General features: G+C 50.5%; 2 protein-coding genes across 2 annotated transcripts in view; both read left to right on the forward strand.

The window, feature by feature from the left end:
* Positions 1–3,869: 3,869 nt before the first annotated feature.
* Positions 3,870–9,783, forward strand: LOC113881398 (spermatogenesis-associated protein 21-like). Its single transcript, XM_027524441.1, has 3 exons — positions 3,870–4,198; positions 6,448–6,599; positions 8,773–9,783. Exons 1-3 carry the CDS (start codon positions 4,070–4,072, stop codon positions 9,050–9,052), a joined length of 561 nt encoding a protein of 186 aa, XP_027380242.1. The 5' UTR covers positions 3,870–4,069; the 3' UTR covers positions 9,053–9,783.
* Positions 9,784–13,552: 3,769 nt separating this feature from the next.
* SPATA21 (spermatogenesis associated 21) overlaps positions 13,553–24,732 on the forward strand; it is a 28,428-nt gene continuing 17,248 nt past the window's right edge. Inside the window, exons 1-5 of the mRNA XM_027522519.1 lie at positions 13,553–14,844; positions 15,218–15,306; positions 18,925–19,062; positions 22,165–22,236; positions 22,355–22,472. Of these exons, the coding sequence (XP_027378320.1) occupies positions 14,273–14,844; positions 15,218–15,306; positions 18,925–19,062; positions 22,165–22,236; positions 22,355–22,472 (989 nt within the window). The 5' untranslated portion in view covers positions 13,553–14,272. The remainder of the gene's footprint in view (positions 14,845–15,217; positions 15,307–18,924; positions 19,063–22,164; positions 22,237–22,354; positions 22,473–24,732) is intronic.

Here is a 24,732-nt window from a genome sequence, read left to right on the forward strand (position 1 = left end):
CATCATAAACATTTCCAAGAGAAATTTCCCTGTTTCTCAGATGGGGAGTGTTAGTCGCTCAGTCGTGTCTGCCTCTTTGTGACCCCAGGGACACCAAACTCCTCTGTCCGTGGGATTCTCCAGGCAAGAGTACTGGAGTGGGTTGCCATTCCCTTCTCAAGGGGATCTTCCTGACCCAGAGATCAAAGCCGGGTCTCCCGCATTGCAGGCAGATAGTTTACCATCTGAGCCATGGGGAAACTACTTTAAAAAGGCACTTGGTAACAAAACAATCTTATAAAAGAATAAAGTTGGTGACCTCAGACTTCCCAGTTTCTATACTTAATATGACGGGACAGTAATCAAGACAGTATAGTACTGGTATAAGGATAGACCACGGAACAATGAAATAGAATGGAAAATTCAGAAATAAACCCTCACATTTATAACCACTTGATTTTTCCCAAAGGGTGCCAAGACAATTTGATAAAGAATAATCTTTTCAACAAACGGTGCGGGAATGAGTTACCTACATTGCACACGCAAAAGAATGAAGTTGGACCCATATCTCACACCATATTCAAAAATTAATTCAAAATGGCTCACAGACCTAAATGTGTGAGCTAAACCATATGCCTCTTAGAGGAAAACATAGACAAATCTTTATGGTCTTGGATTTACGTTATAATACAAAGAATCTAACAGATTCTTAGATATGACACTAAGAGCACAGGCAACAAAAGAGAGCAGTAGGTAAATGAAACTTAAAATTAAGAATGCTTGTTCTTCAAAGGACAGCAAAAGTGAAAGCTCAATTCACATAATTGGAGGAAGATTTTGCAAATTTTGTATCTGACAAAGGACTTGCACCTAGATTATATAGAGTTCTTACCATTCAATAACAAAAAGACAAATAACCCAATTTATAAATGGACAATGAACCTGAATAGACATTTTCCCAAAGAATATACACAAATAACCATAAGCACATGAAAAGGTGACCAACATCATTAGCCATCAGGGGAATGCAAATCAAACCCACAATAAGATACTGCTTTTTACCCGCACCCACTAGAGTGGCCAGAATAAAGCACACACACAGCAAGTGTTGCTGAGGGTGTGGGAGACTGGAGCCCTCAGACATCTTACACTTTGGGGAATGTAGGCTGATGCGACCACTTTGGAAAACAGCATGGTGGTTACTCCAGGGGCTAAACATAGAGTTACCACATGACCCAGCAATTCCTTTCCTAGGTACACACCCAAGAGAAATGAAAAAATATTTTCACACAAAAAAAATTTGTACATAAATGTTCATGGCAGCATTATTCATAATAGCTAAAAAGGGGAAAGAACTCAAATGTCTGTCAACTGATAAATGGAGACATAAAGGGGGAAATTCCTTGGTGGCCTAGTGGTTAGGATTACCAGCTTTCACTGCTGTGGCCCAGGTCCAATCCCTGGTTGGGGAACTAAGACCCTGCAAGCTGCATGACATGGCCAAAAAAAATGTAGTATATTGGCCAAAAAAAGGAACGAAGGGCTGATACAACCCATAAATCAGATGAACCCTGGAAACATCTGCTAAGCCAAAGAAGCCAGTCACTCAGGACCACATATTATATATATGTTAGTCGCTCAGTTATGTCCAACTCCTTGCAAATGGAAGTCTCCAGGTAAGAATACTGGAGTGGGTTGCCATTCCCTTCTCCATGGGATCCTCACCCAGGGATCGAACCCAGATCTCCTGCGTTGCAGGCAGATTCTTTACCTTCTGAGCCACCATGGAAGTATGATTCTGTTTAAATGAAATGTCCAGAATAGCCAAGACTATAGAGACAGAAAGTAGATTGGTGATTGTCTAGGGCTGGGGGTGGGTTGGGGGGATGGAGGTGATGACTAAGGGCTGTGGGCTTTCTTTTGGGGGTGATGAACAATGTTCTAAAATTGGAGTGAGGATTGTCCAATTCTGTGAATACACTAAAAGCCATTGAACTGTACACTTTAAGTGGCTGAGTGGTGTGATGTGTGAATTAAATCTCAATAAAAACGAGCAAGAAAGTGCCTGGGTGTACTGGGCACCCCCTGATTCTATCCTCAGATCCATGCTCTCCTGCTGGGGGCGGGGGCTTCCCCTTCTCATCCAGATTCTCAGGGAAGTTGTAAGCCCCAGACGGGGACAGAGAGGGGGCTGGATTCCCTCTGGAGCTGCTGCCCCCTCAAAACCCAGCCTGTGGAATACTGGGGCCTGAGGATTCTGAGGCTGAGCCTGTGCTTTCTGAGTGGAGACAGTGGACAATGTGGGGTGTGTGTGAGGGGTGTGGAGGGGGCCAGGTTTCTCCCAGATGGGTCATCTACGTCTGGGGCAGGAGGGCTCAGAGGAAAGGGGACAGCCTAGGAAGCCTAAGGGAAGAGAAGGGAGGGACCCCAGGGGAAGAGAGAGGGGCTTGCCAAGGTGCTGACTCCTCTGTGCCCAGTGAGAGTCTCGGTCCTCGGGGAGACTGGAGCTGCTCCCGCGGTGGGGTCCCCTTGTGCAGGGGTCCTCTTTGCACTGTGGGATTGGTGAGACTGGAGGGACGGTGGGGAGGGAAGGAGAAGAGAGGGGCATTCGGGTCAACTGCTGTGAGGGGCACGTCCCCAGAGCCCCTGGTGAGAGCCACCGGGACCCCCAGCGTGCTCCCAAGGCCTGATGTTGTGCCAGGCATGGGTACGTCTGGCACACAATTGATGGCAGTGCGGGTGAGTGAGGGAATGAATTGAGCTTCTTTGGAGGCAAGATGATACAGTAGAGAAGCAGTCTTAGGAGTCGCACAGGCCTGGGTTTGAAACCAGCTCCTCTGCAGATTTGCTGTGTAGCGCTGGACAAAGCGCTGGGCCACCCTGAGCCTCAGTTGGGATTCACCCTGAACCTCAGTTTGAACCTCAGGTTGGATGGGAAAGGCAGAAGGGGAGAGACTAAGGAAAGCTGTAGAAAAGGATATGCCCAAGGCAAGGAAGGGGAGATTCGGCATACCCTCTAGTGCCACTGGAGACTTCAGGGCCCCACACAGATGTTCCCCACTTCTTGTTCCTTAGCCCCGGGAGGAACAGATCTTTCCTCTACAGCAGTAGCAGCAGCAACTGTGACACTCTCGGGCTCTCTTTAAAGTGCATATTTAGTACATTAAAGACTGTGAGAAATCCTTCAAAAAGAGCCTATTTCGTTAAAAAATATATTTACTTATTTGGCTGCCTGGGTCTTAGTGGGATCCTCACTGTGGCCCGTGGACTCTGAGCGGCAAAAGCAGGATCAGTAGTCGTGGTTCGCAGACTTAGCTGCTCTGCGGCACGTGGGATCTTAGTTCACCAGTCAGGGGTTGAACCTGCGTCCCCTGCACTGCAAGGTGGATTCTTAACCACTGGACCAGCAGGGAAGTCCCAGTCTCTTTCATTTTAACTCAGAACCTTCCAGACACGTTTGGCCTCAGAACCTTTTTGTGGTGCCCCTCATGGAGCCAGTATTCTGGAGAACACCTGTTAAGAAATGCTGCTCTACGATACTGGATGCTTGGGGCTGGTGCACTGGGACGACCCAGAGGGATGGTATGGGGAGGAGGGAGGAAGGTTCAGGATGGGGAACACGTGTATGCCTGTGGCGGATTCATTTCGATATATGGCAGAACCAATACAATATTGTAAAGTTTAAAAATTAAAAAAAAAAAAAAAAAAAGAAATTCTGCTCTAGAGAAAAGCGTGTGGGTTTGGGGACCCAGCAGGCCACGGTTTGATTCCTGCTCTGTGACCCATCTGGTGTTAGACTTCTGGCAAGTCACTTTGTTTCCCAGAGCCTCCTTTTCTCCTAGAGTCATTGTGAGAACTGGGGAAACTATGTGGGTAAAATATGCGGGGAGGTCCCTGGTCGGGCCATGTGCCCGTCCTGTGCCAGGCCTGGCCCTACTTCTTCCCCTAAGCCAGGCTCTCTCCACTATAGACTCTGCCTCTGCTGAAGAGGCAGTTAGGTACTGGGCTTGGTGGAACTTTGACTGGATTTCTTTTCTGGGAACACAGGGTTTGATGCTCCTCACTTGGTACCCTCATCGGCCCTGGCACGATGGACAGCGGGAACACCCAGATGTACGTGGAGGATAGGATCGAGGCGCCAGGGGCCCGGCCAAGCCCTGGCCTGAGGACTGCCAGCGACAGGGCTGGCGATGAGCCCACCACATCAGAAGTCTGCCAGGTAGGGCCTGCCTCTCCACCCGCAGCAGGCGCCTTTCCCTTCCCATGCCCAGGCTTTCTCTCTGACTTCTTTAATCAAGCCTCTACAACAACTGGCACAAAACCCAGTTCAGATTGGACTAGGCAGGAACAAGATCACATCAGCTGTGTAACTGACAGACCTGCCTGTAGACTTCAGGTATGGCTGGATAAAGGTGCTAAATGAGTCTCTCGGCTCTGCCTGCCTCTGTGGCATTCCCAGGCACGCTCTCCCTGCAAAACGGCAAAAATTGCCCTGGCAGCTCCAGGCTTACATCTTCCCATCATACTTCCTCTGGTTTAACATCCCAAACAAGAGGAGAGCCCCTTTGCAATAGCCGAAGAAAGTCTCCGGTATCAGTGTCATTGGCCCGGGTTGTAGTCACATATTTGTCCCCGAATTAGTCACCATGGCAGGGCAGAGTGGCCTGGATCTCTTTGTATAATGAAGTCAGCAGGGGTACTCTTGAAAGGAGGCAGGAAGGTTCCCATAAAAGAATGTTGGCTTCTGTTTCCAAAAGAGATTTTGGCTGGATGAGGAAAACAAGAATTGTTTACTTGCTCTGCTAAGTAGAAAGCCTTCCATGGCCCTTACCCTCCCCCTCCCCCATAACCTTTATTCCCCTGACAGCTACTCAGAGTTTCCATCCGTGATCTCTGTGCCTTCTTTACTGTGTCCCGAGCTAAAAATGTCACCATAAAAAAGGCAACATTTCTTTGGATTAAGTATACCCTTCTAACTGTAGCCTCTGTTATAAATTACAGCTTCTTGTGGGCCCAGGAAGAGGGCCTAAAATGAGGGGTCTTGGAAGGAGCCTGGAGGAAACATTCAGGGCTTCTGATACCTGCCCATTTGTTTTTCCAACAAGCATAGTCACGAGGTCTCAGTGCTGCCACTTAACCAGCTGTATGATCTTGGGCTTGGCACTGCAGCCCTTGAGCTTCCTGGACTCATGTGTGTCATGCTGAGGATTAAATGGGTTAAATCCCTGGGGGCACCTGGCCCTGGCCCTGCCCCTGCCCCTTGGTAGATGCCCTTAGTGTTGACTCCTAGAGGAATCTTGTATTATAACAACTACTATCAGTTGACTGAGCCAAGTTGCCTGGAGTTTGCTGACTCAGGTAAGGCTTGGAGCTCCCTCGGACTCGCTGGCTCCAGGCCACCCAACTAGGGAGTGATAGACATCAAAACCCAGCGGAAACTGAGGAAGCCTCCCTGGGACTTTGCCAGGGTCTCTCTCTTTCTTTTTTTATCTAGGCTGCCCCTTCTCTCTCTCTTTTTTTTTTTCTTGCCTGCCCCTTGTGGCTTTCGGGATCTTAGTTCCCTAAGCAGGGACTGAACCCGTGCCCTTGACGTGGAAGCTCAGAGTCTTAACCACTGGACCGCCGGGGAAGGCCCCCACATGCGCTCCGTCGAGCTCTCCTTGTCAGGATCGCCGTGGCCAAGGTGCCGCTTGGGCTCCAGGTTCCTGTGGCGCCCTTGGTGCTGACTGGGCCCCTCCCCGCCTCATGTCTCTTCCCCGCGTCTTTTCAGCGCCTCTCCCGTGAGGCACCAGGTCTCCTCTCCCGTGAGGCGCCGGGTCTCCCCTCTCCCGTGAGGCGCGGGGTCTCGCCTCCCGTGAGGTGCAGGGTTTCCTCTCCCGTGAGGCGCGGGGGTCTTCCTTCTCCCGTGAGGTGGGGGTGTCTCCCCTCTCCCGTGAGGCGCCGGGTCTCCCGCATCCCGAGAGGCTCAGGGTCTCCCCCCTCCCGTGAGGCGCGGGGGTCTCCCCCCCTCCCGTGAGGCGTGGGGGTCTGCTCCACCCCAGTGAGGCGCCGGGTCTCCCCTCTCCCATGAGGTGCTGGGTCTCCCCTCTCGTGAGGCGCAGGGTTTCCTCTCCCGTGAGGAGCGGGGGTCTCCCTTCTCCCGTGAGGCGCCGGGTCTCCCTTCTCCCGTGAGGCGCGGGGTCTCCCCTCTCGTGAGGCGCAGGGTTTCCTCTCCCGTGAGGCGCGGGGTCTCCCCCCTCCCTTGAGGCGCCCGGTCTCCCCTCTCCCGTGAGGCGCGGGGGTCTCTCTTCTCCCGTGAGGCGCGGGGTCTCCCCCCTCCCCTGAGGCGCTGGGTCTCCCCTCCCGTGAGGCGCAGGGTTTCCTTCTCCCGTGAGGCGCGGGGGTCTCCCCCCTCCCGAGAGGCGCGGGGGTCTCCCCTCTCAGAATGACCCGTTCCTTGAGCCCGGGCCGTGGGCATCTTTGTTCTAGGCTGTGTTTCCAGATGCTGAAGCGATGGACAGTGGCCCGCAGCCCGCACCAGCCCTGGGAGCCCTGGAGACCGGGCCCGGACACAGAGATGCGTCAGAGGAGGGCTTTCCGCAACTCAGTCCCCAGGAGCAGAAGCCTCCGGCAGGACCAGGGTGAGCTGGGGGCTTCCCAGAGAGCAGGTCCAGGAGGGAAGCCCAATGTGGCCCACCGGTGGGGAGAGAGAGGGGAGGGAACCCCGGACTAAGGTGGATCTGCCCACTCACCACTCCTGTACTTTTTTCCGGAGCGCGACTCACACTGAGTAATCATGTGTGCCGGTTTTTTGTCTGAGCTCCCCCACTAGGCCACAAGTTTCTGTGACGTGTGGTGTTCAAGAGGCATTTTTGTGTCTTGTTTAACTTTAAAAATCCCTCAGGGAATATGTATTGCCCCTCTACTACATGCCTCGAACTCTGTTAAAAAACTGCTTTTCAGTTCAGTTCAGTCGGTCAGTCGTGTTTGACTCTTTGTGACCCCATGAATTGCAGCACACCAGGCCTCCCACTCCAGTGCTCTTGCCTGGAAAATCCCATGGACTGCTGAGCCTGGTAGGCTGCAGTCCATGGGGTTGCTAAGAGTCAGACACTACTGAGCGACTTCACTTTCACTTTTCACTTTCATGCATTGGAGAAGGAAATGGAAACCCACTCCAGTGTTCTTGCCTGGAGAATCCCAGGGACAGGGGAGCCTGGTGGCCTGCCGTCTGTGGGGTTGCACAGAGTCGGACACGACTGAAGTGACTTAGCAGCAGCAGCAGGCCCCCCTATCCATCACCAACTCCCAGAGTTTGCTCAAACTTATGTCCATTGAGTCAGTGATGCCATCCAGCCATCTCATTCTCTGTCGTCCCCTTCTCCTCCTGCCCCCAATCCCTTCCAGCATTAGAGTCTTTTTCAATGAGTCAGCTCTTCGCATCACGTGGCCAAAGTATTGGAGTTTCAGCTTTAGCATGAGTCCTTCCAAAGAACACCCAGGACTGATCTCCTTTAGGATGGACTGGTTGGATCTCGTTGCAGTCCAAGGGACTCTCAAGAGTCTTCTCTAACACCACAGTTCAAAAGCATCAATTCTTTGGCATTCAGCTTTCTTCACAGTCTAACTTTCACATCCATACATGACCACATCCAACCATAGCCTTGACTAGATGGACCTTTGTTGGCAAAGAAATGTCTCTGCTTTTGAATATGCTGTCTAGGTTGGTCATAACTTTCCTTCCAAGGAGTAAGCGTCTTTTAATTTCATGGCTGCAGTCACCATCTGTAGTGATTTTGGAGCTCCCCAAAATAAAGTCTGACACTGTTTCCACTGTTTCCCCATCTATTTCCCTTTTAACCTCATGTATTTCTAGAAATATACCCTAAGGAAAGAAATGAAGATTCAGGCAAAGTTTTATGTGCAAAGATTTCTCCTGGCACCTTATTTTAAAGGCTAAAAAATTTTAAAATGTCCGTGTGTACTGTTGTTTAGTCACTCATTCCTGTCTGACCCTTTGTCACCCCATAGACTGTAGTTTGCCAGGCTCCCTTGTCCATGGGATTCTCCAGGCAAGAATACTGGAGTGGTTTGCCATTGCCTTCTCCAGGGAATCTTACCAGCCCAGGGATAGAACCTGCACTGGCAGGCGGATTCTACCGCTGAGCCACCAGGGAAGCACCCCAGTGTGTGCTCAATGCCCACAATAGGGGGATAGTTAAGCAAATTATGATTATCTATAAAATAGAGAATTTTATGCTTTCATTAAAAAACATGTTTATGAAAGATTTGGGGCATGGGAAAAATTTAGATTATACTGTTAATTGAAAAAATATTGCAGAATTATATACACAATATAACTGAAAGTATACAATTATTGGAAGATGATTTTAAACTAATCCCCATTGAAAGTATGTATGTATGTCCTTAAGGAAGAAGCCTGGAGGAAATACTCCATAATATTAAAGTGAGATCAGATGGACGCAGATTCAAATCCAGACATGTCAACTTTAGCTTAATGATCCAAGGCTCAAGTCTTCCCCACCACTATGCATTCCAGTTCTCCTTGATTTTTCTTTTTTTCTAAAAAGCACTAAGTAATAATGAAAATATTAAATCCTAACTCTCTTAAACATTGACATCAAAGTGTTTGTGGTTGGAGGAATTCATGTTAGTCCTTCATTCTTTCTCCCAGGCATTAAGCATGCACCTATGGTGTGCCTAGTCCCGTGTGGGCACCGTGAAGACGCAGAAGAATATAAAACCCTGCCCCCAGTTTGGGAGCTGAAGTGTCCCTTTGTCTGTTCTCTCCAGGACAAAGCTGTCATCTTGGGTCCCCCAGGAAGGGCGCAGGGAGCTGCAAGCACACCAGGATCTGGCCACGCCAGGAAGTGAGCTGGGGGTGCCCCCCAACGGGGTCCCTGTGACACAGGAAGGGCTGCAGCAGCAGGGCTCAGGGAAAGAGACCGAGGACCAACAGGGGAGCCAGCAGAACCCAGAGCCAGTGGAGGGTCAGGGCCCTGAGAGTCGCCAGGTAATGTCCACAGAATCCCAGGCAGGAGGGGTTGGAATGCCCGACTCGCAGGGGAGGTGAGGGAGCAGGGAACTGTTAGAGGCAGGGAGCAGGTGGGGCTTCTGGGTAAAATTGAAAACAGGACACGCTGGGTTTAACAAGGCCCAATTTTTTTTTTCTTATGCTAGAATGTTCTAGCAGCTGTTTCTTAGCTGCTGAGCTCTGTGGGACCCTTCAAGAGGTGGTTAGAGTATGGTACCTTTTCCAAACTGATTTGACTATAAAATATCTTTTAATTTATTTTTTATTTTAAGGTTTAGGTTTTTTTTTAAAAAAAAAAAACAGCTTTATAAGGTACAATTGATACACAGTTGTACATACTTCAAGTGTATACTTTATTGTTTTGGATACATGTGCACACCCACAAAACCATCACTGCAATCAAGAAAATGAACACATCTGTCATTCCCCCCAAAAAATGTTTTCTGTCCCCTTTGTCATCGGTTCTCCCATTCATTCTAAGCCCCAGGTAACAACTAATCTGTGTTCTGCAGCTGTGAATTTGTATTTCCCAGAATTTTCCATAAATGGAAGCATAAGTATCCATTCTTTTTGTCTTGCTTCTTTCACTTAGCATGAATATTTTGAGACTCAGCTACGTTATTGTGTAGACCAATACTTTATTCTTTTTGCTGCTGAGTATTATTCCAGTGTATGGATAGGTCACGATTTCTTGTCCTACTTTACAACACAGGGAACTATGTTCAATAACTTGTGATAAACCACAATGGAAAAGAATATGAAAAAGAGTGTGTATATATGTATCATTGAATCACTTTGCTGTTCTGTGGAAATTAACAAACAAAACTCGATTTCTTCATTCTTTCACCTATTGATGGACACTTGGTTTGTTTCAACTTTTTGACTATTACAAATAAGACATAGAAACATTCATGTCTGTGTGTACAGATACTTTCATTTCTTTTGGGAAAATAAATGCCCAGGAGTAGAATGGATCATATGGTATTTGTATGTTTAATTTATTAATAAACTGCCAAACTTTTCTCTAAAGTGGTTGTACCATTTTACATCCCATCAGCGATGTATGAGAATTCCACTTCTTCCATATCTTCCCCCAAACTTGGTATGGTCTGTTTTTAATTCTAAGCATTCTAATAAGCGTGTAGTAGAATCTCACTGTGGTCTTTATTTTCTTTTCCAAATGACTAAACATGTCAAGCATCTTTTCATGTGTTTATAGGCACATATTATGTATCTTTGGAGAAATGTCTATTCAAATACTTTGCGCATCATTTTAATTGAATAGTCAACTGTCTTTTCCATTCTCTCAATGGTGACTTTCAAAGAACAGAAGCCTTAATTTTGATGAAGTCTAGTTGATCTTTTTTTTCTTTATGGCTGTGCTTTTGGTGTTACTTCTTAGAAATCTTTACTTAACCTGAAGTCACATACGATTTTATCCTATGTTTTCTCCAAGAAGTTTTGTTATTTTAGGTTTAACACTTAGGTTTATGATCCAGCTTGAGTTAATTTTTGTATGTGGTCTGAGTGTTGGATTGAGGCTCATTTCTTGCATATGGCTGTCCAGTCATCCCAGCACCATTTGTTGGAGACTCTCCTTTCTCTGGAGCTTGCCTCGTGGCTCAGATGGTGAAGAATCTGCCTGCAATGTAGGAGACCTGAGTTCGATCCCTGGGTTGGGAAGATCCCCTGGAGAAGGGAAAGGCTGCCCACTCCAGTATTCTGGCCTGGAGAATTCCATGGATTGTATAGTCCATGGGTACACAAAGAGTCGGACATGACTGAGCAACTTTCACTTTGACTTTCCCCAACCAGGGATTGAGCCCACCATGCCCCTTGCAGTGGAAGCATGGAGTCTTAACCCTTGGACCACCAGGGAAGGCCCACACATTGTCTTGACTATAGCAACTTATTAAAGTCTTGAAATCAGTTAATGTAAAAATCTCTTTTGTAGGGAGTACCATGCAGGATTCTTGTTCTTTGAAACACCCCTTGAGAAATCCCATTTAAAGAGAATTGTGTCAGAGACTTCCCTGGTGGTCCAGTGGTTAAGACTCCGTGCTTCTCTGCAGGGGGTATGGGTTAGATTCCTGGTCTGGGAACTAAGATCTCACATGCCATGCAGTGTGGCAAATAAATACACAAAACGGACAGAGGATGGCCTCGCTTTCCCCAGGCTCCCACTCTGCCTGCACAGAGAGGCGTGGATCACGGCTTGGGTAAGCCACGCCTCCTCTGGACCTCAGTTTCCTCAGTCCTCAAAATGGAGGAATTGACCCCTGCTTAGGGAACCTGCTAGGCGTGCCAGGAGAGCTCAGTAAGGTAATGCTTGCAGTGCTTGGACCAGAGTAACTGTTTGTCAGCTGGTCTCTGGGTGAGTTTTGAGGGTCACCTCAGAGCCAGGATGGGGCTCCCTGTCTTGACGTCTTGGTTCTTGGCAGGACCCAGAGGGTGAGCCCATCCCAGGTCGCCTGGCAGCCAGTGAGTCAGACACAGTGCAGCCAACAGAGCCTTACTGCACCTTGGACAGCTGTGAACAGCAACTGGAGGACAAGCCCCCCAAGGAGGTGGACACCCCACCCATCGGGCCACAGAGGGCTCTGCCAGAGCCTGGCCCAGGGGGATGTGAGGACAGTTCCCAGGAAGAAGTGTCCCTAATGCCTACGGCAACTCTGGAGGAAAAGACAGTTCACACTGCCCCGCCACCCAGGCCACGATCTGACACACCCAAAGCAAGGTAAGGCACCCCACCCCTCCCTGACCCCAACAAGACTGCTCTTCTGCTAGTTCTAGAGGAGGTGACTTCTAGTCCTGACAGCTCTTGAAACGATGTAAGACCTTGGTCAAGCCATGCCCCCCGAACCCCTGTTTCCCCATCTGTATAGTAGCTCTAGTACAGAATTCTTTGCCCCATGGGCCCATTCTTCACCGGCCAAGTCCCCACAAGGGATGTGGAAGAATGAGGAGCGCCTCTGAGAGCAGAAGCCCAGGGGTGAAACTGCAGCGGTGGATCTGAGTTTCCTGGGGCTGAGAGAAGGCCTTGCAAGGGTGAGCCGTGAGCTGCACCCCCCCTCACCTGGGGGTTCTCCCTTGTTTAGAGACGAGGCTGTGGAGATCCAGCCAACACTGGGGCCTGCTCGTCCACCTGTAAGTAGAACCACAGTGCGGAAGGGAACGGGGCGGGGGGAGATCAGGACAAGGAGGGAAGAGGCAGAATGGGGCAGTATTCACAAACTGGGGAAGGTGTGAGTCCGTGCCTGCGTGTTTCCATGGGTGTACACACATGTGTGTGTGTTTGCACATGTGCATGTGTGTGCCCACATGTGTGTATCTTGGTTGCGAGTCAAGGCTGCTCTTACAACTTTGGAGCCCCCAAATTCACCCCAGGCCACAGTGGTTTTTTCCACATTGGCACGGATCTCTGTCGGCCAGCTGCTCAGTCACAGCACACAACCCAAAGCTTCCCTGAATGCCTGGGAGACTCCCATCCCCTCCCAAGTCATCCCCACATCCAACAGCTTTCTCACTTCCTAGTTCTTTGATTTGATTGGGCAACCTGTGAACAGTTATCATCTGCCTGGTGGAAAGGCAGGTTGGAGAAAGAGGAATCAAAAGAGCTTTTAGGAAATAAAATTTACAAAAATATTGAACCACTGTGTTGTACACTTGAAACTAATATCGTAAATTGACTTTGAAAGTGAAAGTGTTAGTCAGTTGTGTACGACTCTTTGCAACGCCCTGGACTGTAGGCTGCCAGGCTCTTCTGTCCATGGAATTCCCCAGGGTAGAATCCTGGAGTTGGTTGCCATTCCCTTCTTCAGGGGATATTCCTGACCCAGGGATTGGACCTGGGTCTCCTGCATTGCAGGCAGATTCTAAGCCCAGATTCGATCTAAGCCCAGAGAATTTTTTTTTTTTTTAAAGAGGCTTTCAGTCTGGGGCCCGAGTGACACTAGTGAAGGAACAGACAGAAAGAGCCCCAGGTTCTGCTTTGGTCATGTTCTGGGCAAACAGGAAGAAATACCCAGAGGACGTATGGAGTTAGGAAGGAGAGAGAGGTCAGGATGGGAGATGTAAATGTGAGGAAAACAGGGGTAACATCTAGGAGACTGTACGGAGCAGGAAGGCATCTGAGGACAGGCCACTGGTCTCCACCACATTCAGAAATGGAGGGACTTTTCTCGTGGTCCAGTGGTTAAGATTCTGTGCTTCCGATGCAGGGCACATGGGTTCAGTCTCTGGTCAGGGAAGTGTTCTGCAGAGACAGGCGCAGCCAATCTTTCGAGGCATTCTGCTCGAAAGGCAGGGCGGAGAACCGGGTGGCACTGAAAGGCTGTGTAGTGCGGGCGTTGTTTCTTTCCGGCTGCGCTGGGTTTTTGTCTCTTCGCTGCAGCGCGTGGACTTTGTCTAGGTGCAGAGCACAGGCCCGACGGACCCAGAACCCCCTAGGCTGTGCAGTTGTGTCCACGGGCTCAGTTGCCCCACAGCTTGTGGGGATCTCAGTTCCCCAGCCAGGAACTGAAGCCGTGTCCCCTGTATTGGAACGCAGATTCTTTTTTTAGTTTTTAATGGAAAGCGGATTCCTAACCACTGGACCACCAAGGAAGCCCTGAGAGTTTTTCTTTTAGAGAAGGAAGATAAGAGGCTCTCTGGTCCTGTGGTTAAGACGCCATGCTCCTAATGTGGGGGACACAGGTTCAATCCCTGGTCAGGAGCTCAGATCCTGCTTGCCACAGGGCGCAGCTTAAAAACCTTAAAGTAATAATAATTAAATAATTTTAAATTAAAGAAGGAAAATAATATAGTGTGTTTACATGCTGATGGGAGTAATCTGGCGGAGAGGGCAGTGCTGATACTTTAGGTCGAGCAGGTGTGTGGTGACAGCTCCATCTTTGAACAGGAGAAAGGGCCGGGCTGGAGCCTGCCTGGGGCCGCCTGGGTGGAGGCAGGCAGGGGACAGCTCACCCCTCTCTAGGAGAGACAGACCTAGGAGGTGCTGGATTTGCTGAACACGTGGATGGGAATCTACTGAGCGCCTGCCAAGTGGGTAGGCTGCTGTGTTGATAGGACAAAGAGGCAGGTGCCGTCCTGCCCCAGGGAGCGTGCTTCCAGGGAGGGCAAGCAGCGAGCTGGACAGGCTGCGCTGACTGCAGAGGAGGAAAGAAGCACCACTCAAGAGCACGGCTCGGAGAGCTGGGACGAGGCCCAGGTCGGGGGTCGAGGAGGACGTGCGGAAGGGGTCTAGAATATGCTGGAGAGATGTGGGTTCCCCGGGACCCAGAGGAGAAGGAGAGGCTGAGGGTGCCCTGGGGTGGGTGGCCGCGAGCAGCTCGCGGGACCGTCCGGCTGCTGGAGGCCTCACGCATCGCCTGCCCGTCCCGTCCCCAGGAGGCGGTGGACACGGGAGCGAGGGGGCTGGACCCCACACAGAAGCAGCCTCAGGAGCCCGCGGCGGCCACGGGCGCCCGGGATCCCGGCAGCGCCCGGCCCGGCTTCATGAGGCGCCTGCTGGAGGTAGAGGAGGAGGAGGCCGCGCTTCGGAGGGCCGCCAAGGCCCGCGCCCTGCCAGGCCGGAGGTGCCCCCGGGCCCTGGGTCCCGTGCCCGCCCCTGCCCCCAGCCTGCCTCCGCCCCTGCCTGCGGCCCAGGCCCCAGCCTCCGCCTCCGCCCGGGCCTGGGCCCGGCCGCCAGTCCCCGCGCCAGTCCCCGCCCCTGCGGGGACGCCTGGCCCTGCTCCAGGGCCCGCTGCTGTCCTGCCGGTGCCCGCGTCGGATCTGGCCTGGAGAAGGACAGAACTTCTGAGCCACAGCCGGGAGAGGAGCCTGAAGGCACGGTAGGAGCCACCCCAGAAAGCGTCGGGATCCGAGCGCGGCCCCATGGCCCTCACATCCCCTCCAGACTCCCGTCCCGGCGTCGCGCCCATCTGCCCCTCCTGTGTGTCCCCTGCCTCTCCCGGCTCTCTGTCTCTCACACTGAAGCCCCTTCCTCATTGCCAACCCTGCTTCTCTTTCTAACCCGTCTAGACGCCTCTCACCTCTGCCTTGCTCCCTCGGGTCACTCAAAGACTCCTGTGACCTCTCAAAGCCTCCCCAGGGCCCCTCCTATGACCCCCCTGCCCTGGCTGCCCCCTCACACCCCCAGCTTTCGGGGTCCGGGGCGGGGGTGGGCAGCCGGATGTGCCCTGGGCCCGGCTCTGTCCTCTGCAGGCAGGAGCTGGAGGAGCGCTGCCTCCTGAATGTGTGTCAGACCTGGGAGGAGAGGGCCGAGGAGCACCTCACCATGAAGCAGGAGGAAGGTGAGGGCGGGCCTTCCCGGGGGGCGGGGTGGGGGGGGAGGGCTCTCAGTGCCCTCGGTACTCCGGCTGGCGGGTCTAGGTTGGATACTGGCCAGCGATCACTCCGCGGCCCTGTGTCCGTCCCATCCTGCGCTGTGCTGGCGGCGCGGCGAAGGGCAGGCGGCTGACCCGAGCCCTCTTCCCTCTTCTCTTCCCGCGGGTCTCTGAACGAACGGAGCAAGCAGTCTGAGCCCCAGACAGGGCCAGGGGGGCCCTTCTGCCTTTCCTGAATACACTCTTTGGCTCCCCAGGGCCGGATCCTTGCAGTTCACTCTTTTTAAAAAAAATGTTGTTCCTTGGTCTTAGTTGCAGGATCTGTTGGGCTAGGCAGGATCTTTTACTTCGGCGCACGGACTCGAGTTGTGGGGCGAGGACTCCGGAATACGTGGGCTTGAGTACTTCAGTGTGTGCACTTAGCTGTGCCCTGGCATTTGGAATCTTAGTTCCCTGACTAGGGATCAAACTCCCGGCCCCTGCATTGCCAGGTGGATTCTTAACCACTGGGCCCCCAAGGAAGTCCCTTGCTCCTTTCAGCTTTAAAGCTCTCTACTCTTTCTGGAGGGCTTTTCTAAGTCCAGCACCCATTGCCCCGCCGCCTTGAGCCGAGTTCAGGGACAACATGACACACTGGCATAGAGACCCAGCATCCTCCCAGGACTTTCAGCCCGCCTGGTGGGGAAAGAGCTGGCTACCTGCTCTGATGGCCCAACCACCCTGATTTGAGATGATCTTAAATGAGGGCTGTTCTGTTTATCTCCTTTTTCAGGCTGCCTGCCTGCGGCAGCTCACCACTCACTCCAACCCTAAGCCCAGCCCTACCTCTTCCCCACATTTCAGTTCTGTGTGTCAGAGTTACAAGGCCTATGATGTCCCAAGTGCTGAATTAATACAGCCTCTCTGGGAGAGTGTCTTGTTCTGTCCCTCTTGTTCAGTTGCCAAGTCATGTCCAACTCTGCAACCCTATGTATTGCAGCATGCCAGGCTTCCCTGTACATCATTAACTCCTGGAGCTTACTCAAACTCATGTCCATTGAGTCAGTGATGCAGTCCAAACATCTCATCCTCTGTCACCCCCTTCTCCTCCCACCTTCAATCTTTCCCAGCATCAGGGTCTTTTCTAATGAGTCAGCTCTTTGCATCAGGTGGACAAAGTATTGGAGCTTTAGCATCATTCCTTCCAGTGAATATTCAGGGGTGATTTCCTTTAGGATAGACTGGTTTGATCTCCTTGCCGTCCAAGGGACTCTCAAGAGTTTTCTCCAGCACCACAGTTGAAAGCCTCGATTCTTTGGCGCTCAGCCTTCTTTATGGTTCAACTATCACATTCGTACATGACTACTACAAAAACCATGGCTGTGACTATTACGGAGCTTTATTGGCAAAGTGACATCTCTGCTTTTTAATATGCTGTCTAGGTTGGTCATAGCTTTTCTTCCAAGGAGCAAGCGTCTTTTAATTTCATGGCTGCAGTCACCATCTGCAGTGATTTTGGAGCCCAGAAAAATAAAGTCTGACACTGTTTCCACTGTTTCCCCATCTATTTGCCATGAAGTGATGGGACCAGGTGCCACGATCTTAATTTTTTGAATGTTGAGTTTTAAGCCAGCTTTTTCACTCTCCTCTTTCACTCTCATCAAGAGGCTCTTTAGTTCCTCTTCAGTTTCTGCCATAAGGGTGGTGTCACCTGCATATCGGAGGTTGTTAATATTTCTCCCAGCAATCTTGATTCCAGCTTGTGATTCATCCAGCCCAGCATTTTGCATGATGTACTCTGCCTGCAAATTTAATAAACAGGGTGACAATACACACCTTCACCTTGCACCAGGAATACCACCAATTCAGGGCACCCCTGCCGTGTGCCAGGCAGTATGCTAAGTCCTTCACAGCCAGGTTCTCATGTAACTCTTACAACAGCCTTGACATACTCCTTTCCCAATTCTGAACCAGTCTATTGTTCCATGTTCAACACTATCTGCCCACCTTATAGATAAGAAAATTGGGGGTCAGAGAAGTGCCATGGCTTGCCCACCGCAACCATATTAGTGTGCTTGGGCTGACATAAGGAAGTACCATCAACTGGGTGGCTTAAAATTTACTTTCCTGTAGTTCTGGAGTCTAGAAGTCCCAGACTGGGGTGTTGGTACATTTGGTTTCTTCCTCTTCTCTTTGTTGGTTGGTTTCTCCTGGAGCCTCCCTCCTGGCTTGCAGCTGGCTGCCTTCTCCTGGGTCCTGCCTTTCCTCTGTGTGTGTGCATCCCTGTCCAAATTTCCTCTTCTCTTAAGGACACCCCTTAGGCTGGATTAAGGGGCTCATTTTAACATAATCACCCTTTTAAAGGCATTATTTCCAGATACAGTCACATTCTAAGACAAGTGGGGATGGGCAGTGCAGGTGTCAAGGCTTCAATATATGAATGTAGGCAGTGAGCATGATGCAGCATGTGTAACAGCGACCCTGATTCTCAGCAGATGGCGGAGCCAGTCTCATCAGCAGGCCTGTTGATTCTAACCTGGACTGTGCCGTGAGCTGTGAAGCCGGTGCCGCCCTTGTTAGGACCAGGACGTAACTCTTCTATCAGTTGATGCAGCTCTGGCACTCGAGAGAGTCCTGCGACTGAGACACATCCTCCTGGGCCCTCTGCTCTGGTCCAGACAGTTATCTCAGAGGCTGCGCTTCGTTGCTCAGTCCTGTCTGACTCTGTGACTCCATGGACTGTAGCCCGCCTGGCTCCTCTATCCATGGCGATCCTCCAAGCAAGGATACTGGAGTGGGTTGCCATGCCCTCCTTCAGGGGATCTTCCCAACCCAGGGATAAAACCCAGATTTCCCACATTGCCAGTGGATTCTTTACCATCTGAGCCACCAGGGAAGCCCATCTTAGAGGCTATGTCCATCCAGATAAGTAACCGTTATTGTCCAGTCGCTAAGCCGTGTCCAACTCTTTGTGACCTTGTGGAGTGCAGCCTGCCAGTCTTCCCTGTCCTTCAGTATCTCCCAAGGTTTGCTCAGATTCATGTCCATTGAATTGGTGATGCCATCTAACCATCTCATCAGCTGCCACCCTCTTCTTTTGCCTTCAATGTTTCCCGCATCAGGGTCATTTCCAATGAGTTGGCTCTTTGCATCAGGTGGCCCAAGTGTTGGAGCTTCAGCTTAGATATGTAACTGCAGAGCCCCAAAGCCAAGGCACAGACTCAGAGTCAAAAAGATCTGTCTGGTGCTCTAACCTCTGAGCCTCAGTTTCCCCATCCGTACAAGGAAATAAGCATTCTACTCTTAAGAGTCTGTTGTAAGAATTACATGAGAACCTGGCTGTGAAGAACTTGGCATAGTTCCTGGCACACTGCAGCGGTGCCCTGAGTGGGCGTGCTCCTGGTGCCGGTGAAGGCAGCCCGCTGCATCCTTGGCCTGACCTTGTACTAGAGGTGCGTCTACGGAGCCTGCTCCTCCGCGTTTCACTCGTCTCTCCACCCAGCCATGAGATAGAGGAGGCTCGCCCAAGGGGTGCGTGGAGCGGATGGGATGCATGTTAGAGACAGGAAGTGACCACGCCCCTCCCCACCCCGCCGCCCACCCCAGCCTTCCTCAGCTACTTTGAGATCTTCAACGGTCATGGTGAGGTGGACGCGCAGAGCCTGGAGAACATCCTGCTGCTTGTGGGCATCTCCCTGACAACGGCCCAGGTGGAGGGTGCCCTGAGGAGCGCTGACATCGACGGTGAGTGCGGGGGCGGGGGGTTGGGGTTGCTTCATCCTGAGCCCTGGCGGGATCAGGCTCACCCGCAGCATGAGACCTGTGCAGTCACATGGGGCTCGGTGACAGGATCCTGACTTTGGTTCACCGTTTTGCTGTTGCGGTCTAGAAATTCTTGATCATTTTTGAACGAGGGGCCCTGTTCTGCATTTCTTTCTTTTTTTTTTTTTTGGTTGCACTGGACCCTCATTGCATCACTCAGACTTTCTCTAGTCGCAGTGCTTCTGGGCTTCTCTTGTGGAGCGGTGGGCTTAGTCACCCTGCCACATGTGGGATCCTAGGTCTCTGACCAGGGATGGAACCTGAGGCTCCTGCATTAGAAGGTGGGTTCTTAACCACTGGACCACGAGGGAAGTGCTGCATTTTCATTTTGCTCTGGGCAAATGCAAATAATACAGCTGGTTCTGGCTCCCAAAGTTAGTGATTCCTGAGGACCTATGCAGTGCCAGGCTCTGGGGACCCAGAGATGACCAAGACCTAGTTCCCGACCCTAAGATGTAGGTCATCTCTGAGATCACTCCTCCAGGACATTATGTGTGCTCCGTCGGACATTCCTTGTGACCTGGCCACTCGTTTTACTGGCTGTATGGCCTGGGGCTAGGGTTAGGGTTAGGGTCACTGAAGTTCATCGCATCTCAGTTTCCCCGCCTGTAAAATGGGGCTCACAGCAGTTACCCGTCTCACTGAGCTGCTGAGAAGATTGAATGAGGTAACCCAGGCAAAGCCGGAGCACTGCACGTGGCACACAGGCTGCACGCAGGAGACGCTGACCGCTGGTCTCGTCCATCCTCTAAGTGTTCTTTAGCTGCCTGCGTGTGCCCATTCCTGTGCTGGGCACTGGCATAGAGGGATGTGTGAGACCTCTGAGATCTGCCCTCAAGATGCTCGCACAGCCAATGACACAGAAGGAAGAGTTGCTAAAGGCAGCAGTGCTCACAGTGGCTTGGATAAGGGATGAGGGATGAAGGCTTCCTGGAGGAGGTGATGCCTGAGCCAAATGGTGAAAGAGCAAGCAGGAGTTAGGCAGGACGAGAAGAAGGTCATTCCTGCTGGCAGAAATACCTTGCACACAGGGCTTAGGGCACAGAATGAAGAGCATTGTCCCATCGTGGTTTGGTTGACTAGATGCAGGGAACACAGCAGAGCGCTGGGGGCCTGGGCTCCTGACCCCTGAGTGGCAGCCCTGCTTCCTCCAGCACTGTCTTGAGGGCGAGTCCTCACTCAAGCTAGGCTAGGCATTGGCCTCAGCTTGGCCCTTGGGTGATCCCACACAACAGCCTGTTTTTGTCTGTGCCTCAGGCCTCATCTATGAGGGGGATTAGAGTATTAGCGCCTGCCGCTCGTCCACACCCCCCACCCCAAGGATGACTTTAAGGATTAGAGACCATTCATTAATTTGTCAAGCAGCTGAGAGAACTGGCATCTGGTCCCATTGCTTCATGACAAATAGAAGAGGGAAAAGTGGAAAGCAGTGACAGATTTTATTTTCTTGGGCTCCAAAATCACTGTGGACAGTGACTGCAGCCACGAAATTAAAAGACGCTTGCTCCTTTAAAAGAAGGAAAGCTATGACAAACCCAGACAGCGTATTAAAAAGCAGAGACATCACTTTGCCAACAGATGTCCGTATAGTCAAAGCTATGGTTTTTCCAGTAGTTATGTATGAATGTGAGAGTTGAACTATAAAGAAAACTGAGTGCCAGAGAACTGACGCTTTCAAATTGTGGTGCTGGAGAAGACTCAAGAGTCCCTTGGACTACAGTGAGATCAAACCTGTCCATCCTAAAGGAAATCAAGCCTGAATATTCACTGGAAGGACTGATGCTGAAGCTGAAGCTCCAGTACTTTGGCCACCTAATGTGAAGAGCTGGCTTATTGAGAAAGACCCTGATGCTGGGAAAGATTGAAGGCACGAGAAAGGGACGACAGAGGATGAGATGGTTGGATGGCATTACTGACTCAAATGGACCTAAATTTGAGTAAATTTCAGGATATAGTGAAGGATAAGGGAGACTCATGTGCTACAGTCCATGGGGGTGCAAAGAGCTGGACACAGTGACTGAACAGTAATAACAAAGTTGAGAGAGCATTTCCCAAGCACCTCTTTGTTTTAAGTCCTGAGGACACAGTACAGAATGAAGCACCCAGCGCCCGCCCACCAGAGCTCCCGTGAAGCCCCAGGTCTCGTGAGCGTGTGGTTGAAGTACAGGTGTTTTATGAGAATGTTCAATTGGGAATCTGACCTATACTGGTCTGACTTCCCTCAGGAAGTGGTGGTCAAAGGAAGCATTAAGGGAAAGAGCTGGAGGGAATTCCCTGGTGGTCCAGTGCTGAGGACTTGGCACTTTTACTTCTGGGGCCGCAGTTCAGTCTGTAGTTGCAGAACTAAGATTCTGCAAGCTGCATCGCATGGCCACAAGAAACAAAAACAAATAAACACAGAGTTAGCGTGTGCTGGAGAGAATTCTGAGATGAGAACGCGGTGCGTACAAAGGCCCGGAGTGGGGGAGGAGGGGCCCCCGGTGGGAGCAGGTTAGTGCTTGCGGGAGCTTGGTACCTGGTGAGGCTGCAGACAGCTGACAGGCAGGCCTAGCAGGACTTTGAAGGCCACAGTGGGAACACTGTAGGCAAAGATATGTGCTCATGCAAGACTAACACACTGTAATAAGAGTTGCCGACATCTGTTGAGCACGTGTTTGTGTGCATGGCCCTATTCTAAGTGCATTGCCTCCATTTCTCTCCCTTGAGAAAGGCGTTGTGGTTATCCTCACCCTGTTATATGAGAAAACTAAGGCTTAGTGGGGCTGAGACTTCGGCAGGGTCACAGAGATAGTGAGTGACATGAACCCAGACTGCTGTTTCTAGAACCTTCTGGGAGCCTCTAACCCAGGAGATTTTATTTTTTTTCCTTCTACTTCTCTAAGTGTCCCACACTTTCTACATCAACTGTGTGTTACTTTTATAATCAACTCCAACAAGTAAATGCTAACAGCCATGCCTGGGTTGCAGTGTCCGAGCCTGCTCTGGAAGGCCCCTGTCCACTCTGTATTCTTCTGGCCCCCACAGGAGATGGTCACGTGAACTTCAAAGACTTCTTGACTGTGATGACAGACACCAGGCGCTTCTTCTGCTCTGTGGGTGAGCAGGGGTGAGCCCAGGGCACTCAGAGCTGGGATGGGGGGGCAGGTGGCTAGTGGGGGGCTTGGGCACGCCAGGGTGTCAAATGGTAATGGCAGCTACCATCCCATGTCCCCAGAACAGAATGCCCTGATGGACATGGCTCCTCCAAACCCCGACACTCTGTTCTTTGAGATCCTGTCCCTGCTGGTGGAGATGCTGGCCTTACCGGAAGGAGCCTTAGAAGAGATCACCAGGTGAGTAGGTCTTTTGGTTGTGGGTGGAGGGTTGTAGGCACAGAAATTGCACCTAGCCTTTTGGCAGTGGAGGATTTTGGATAGTTAGGACTCTTAGTTGCAAGTGAAACATACATAAAACTGGCTTATGCAAAAGGGGAATGTATCGGCTCACATCACTGCTCAGGGCTTCAGGAATGGCTGGATCCAGGAGACCAGCTGATACCATTCAGGCTTTCTCTCTCCTGCTCATCTCTGCATTGGCTTCAAGTTCAGCTAGGCTCTTCCCACAGTGAGAAGGATGGCAACTGGCAGCCCTTGCTCATTACCCTCCTTGTTTTGCAACCTCAGCAGCAAGAGGAGTAGCTTCTTGCAGTACACATATAGCAATCCCAGAAAGAAAATGGGACAGAGCCTGTTTGGGCTGGACAACAAGAGATGGAAGCCTCCCCGCATTTCCAGAGTGGGCTGGTGGGTGGTCCTTCTCATCTAAGAAAGAGATGGCTGTGTACAAAAAATGACATGAACACTTGATGGCTAGAAGCAAAGGGTCGCTCTTGCAGCGCTCAGAGGCTTGTCTCTGTTGTTGAGAAGATTGGATAATTTTTTCCTACCACAGACCAGGCCTTTTCCGCAGAGGCCAGAAGAGGTGGAATGATTACATGTGTTTCAGCACACCAACTTAGCAAACCCCAGAGACAAGAGATCTGTCTTTCCCAGCATCTCTAAATCACTAAACATATACAACCTGAAGATGGCAAATGAATAATTTAAAAAGCAATAAAACAAATTCCCATGTATCCATTTCTTCAGCTTAAAAATAGGTAATTTCCAATCATCTTGAAGCCCCTGAGTGCCCTACCCTAACCACAGAGTACTTTCTCTTGTAACAAGAACCAACGCTTATTCATTTGCTTTTGTTTTAAAATCTCACTGCTTATTTTTCCCATGTCATTCATTGAAAGTTTCAAGCGTGTGGCAAAGTTAAAAGAACTGTACAGTGAACAGTTAGATGCCCACCTAGATTCAACTGTTGCTATTTTGCCCTTCTTTTACCTATCCATCCCTCTATTCTCCAGTCTGTCTTGTTTTTCATTTCGTTTTATAGTAAATTATAGTCATTTCCCTCTAAATACGTCAGTATTTGGGGCTGGGCAAAACGTTTGTTTGGGTTTTTCATAACATCTTACAGAAAAACTTGAATATACTTTTTGGCCAACCCAATACCTATCATCAGCTAATGATCAATATTTGTATAGAGCTTCCCCACCCATATCTTTTGAGATTCATATAATGTACATTCGGTGAAATGCACAGATCTTATGTGTATCATTTAGTGAGTCTCAACAAATTCCCACACCCCAGCAACCTGAGCCCCTGTCAAGTTATACAAAATTTTACTATCATTCCAGAAAGTGCCCTCATGACCCTTCCCAGCTGGTCCCTGAAACTACACTTCTTTTAATTTCTTTCCATCACAGATTGGTTTTGTCTGTCTTGTAACTTCATATAAATGGAAACATACAGAGTACAGTCTTTAGTGTCCAGCTTCCTTCACTCAGCATAATGCCTTTCCCCCCAAACTTTAACATTTTAAAAAAATTTTATGTATCTATTTGGCTGTGTCAGCTCTTAGCTGCCGCATGTGGGAGCTTCTGTCGCAGCGTGCCAGCTCCGTGGTTGCAGCGCAGCCTGACTGTGCGTGCGTGTGTGCTCAGTGGCTTCAGCTGTGTCCAGCTCCCTGTGACCGTATGGACTGTAGCTGCCTGCTCCTCTGCCCCTGGGATTCTCCAGGCAAGAATACTGGAGTGGGGTGCCATGCCCTCCTCCAGGAGATTTTCCCAACCCCGAGATCAAACCCATGTACTGCAGGTGGATTCTTTATACCCACTGAGCAGCCTGGGAACCATGACGACATCACAATAGAACCTATTTGATCAGTGAGTGGACGTTAGGTCTACATTCAGTTCCCAGCCATAGTAGAAACAGCGTGACTGTTCTGTATCTGTTTCCTGGGACACCTGAGAGAGAGTTTCTTCAGAGCTGTAGTTTTGAAACTTTTTGATCTAGAAAATCTGTTATTATTTTTTTATACTTGAATTTAAGACTGAGAGATCTAAAAAATAAATATCTATTTATTTAACAAAGATAAGCTAGGGCTATGTGATATTCTACAGAAGACAGGGATCAAGACCATCCCCAAGAAAAAGAAATGCAAAGGCAAAATGGCTGTTTGAGGAGTCCTTGCAAATAGCTGTGAAAAGAAGAGAAGCGAAAAGGA

Source organism: Bos indicus x Bos taurus, chromosome 2, assembly GCF_003369695.1.
Source record: "Bos indicus x Bos taurus breed Angus x Brahman F1 hybrid chromosome 2, Bos_hybrid_MaternalHap_v2.0, whole genome shotgun sequence".
Lineage (NCBI taxonomy): Eukaryota > Metazoa > Chordata > Mammalia > Artiodactyla > Bovidae > Bos > Bos indicus x Bos taurus.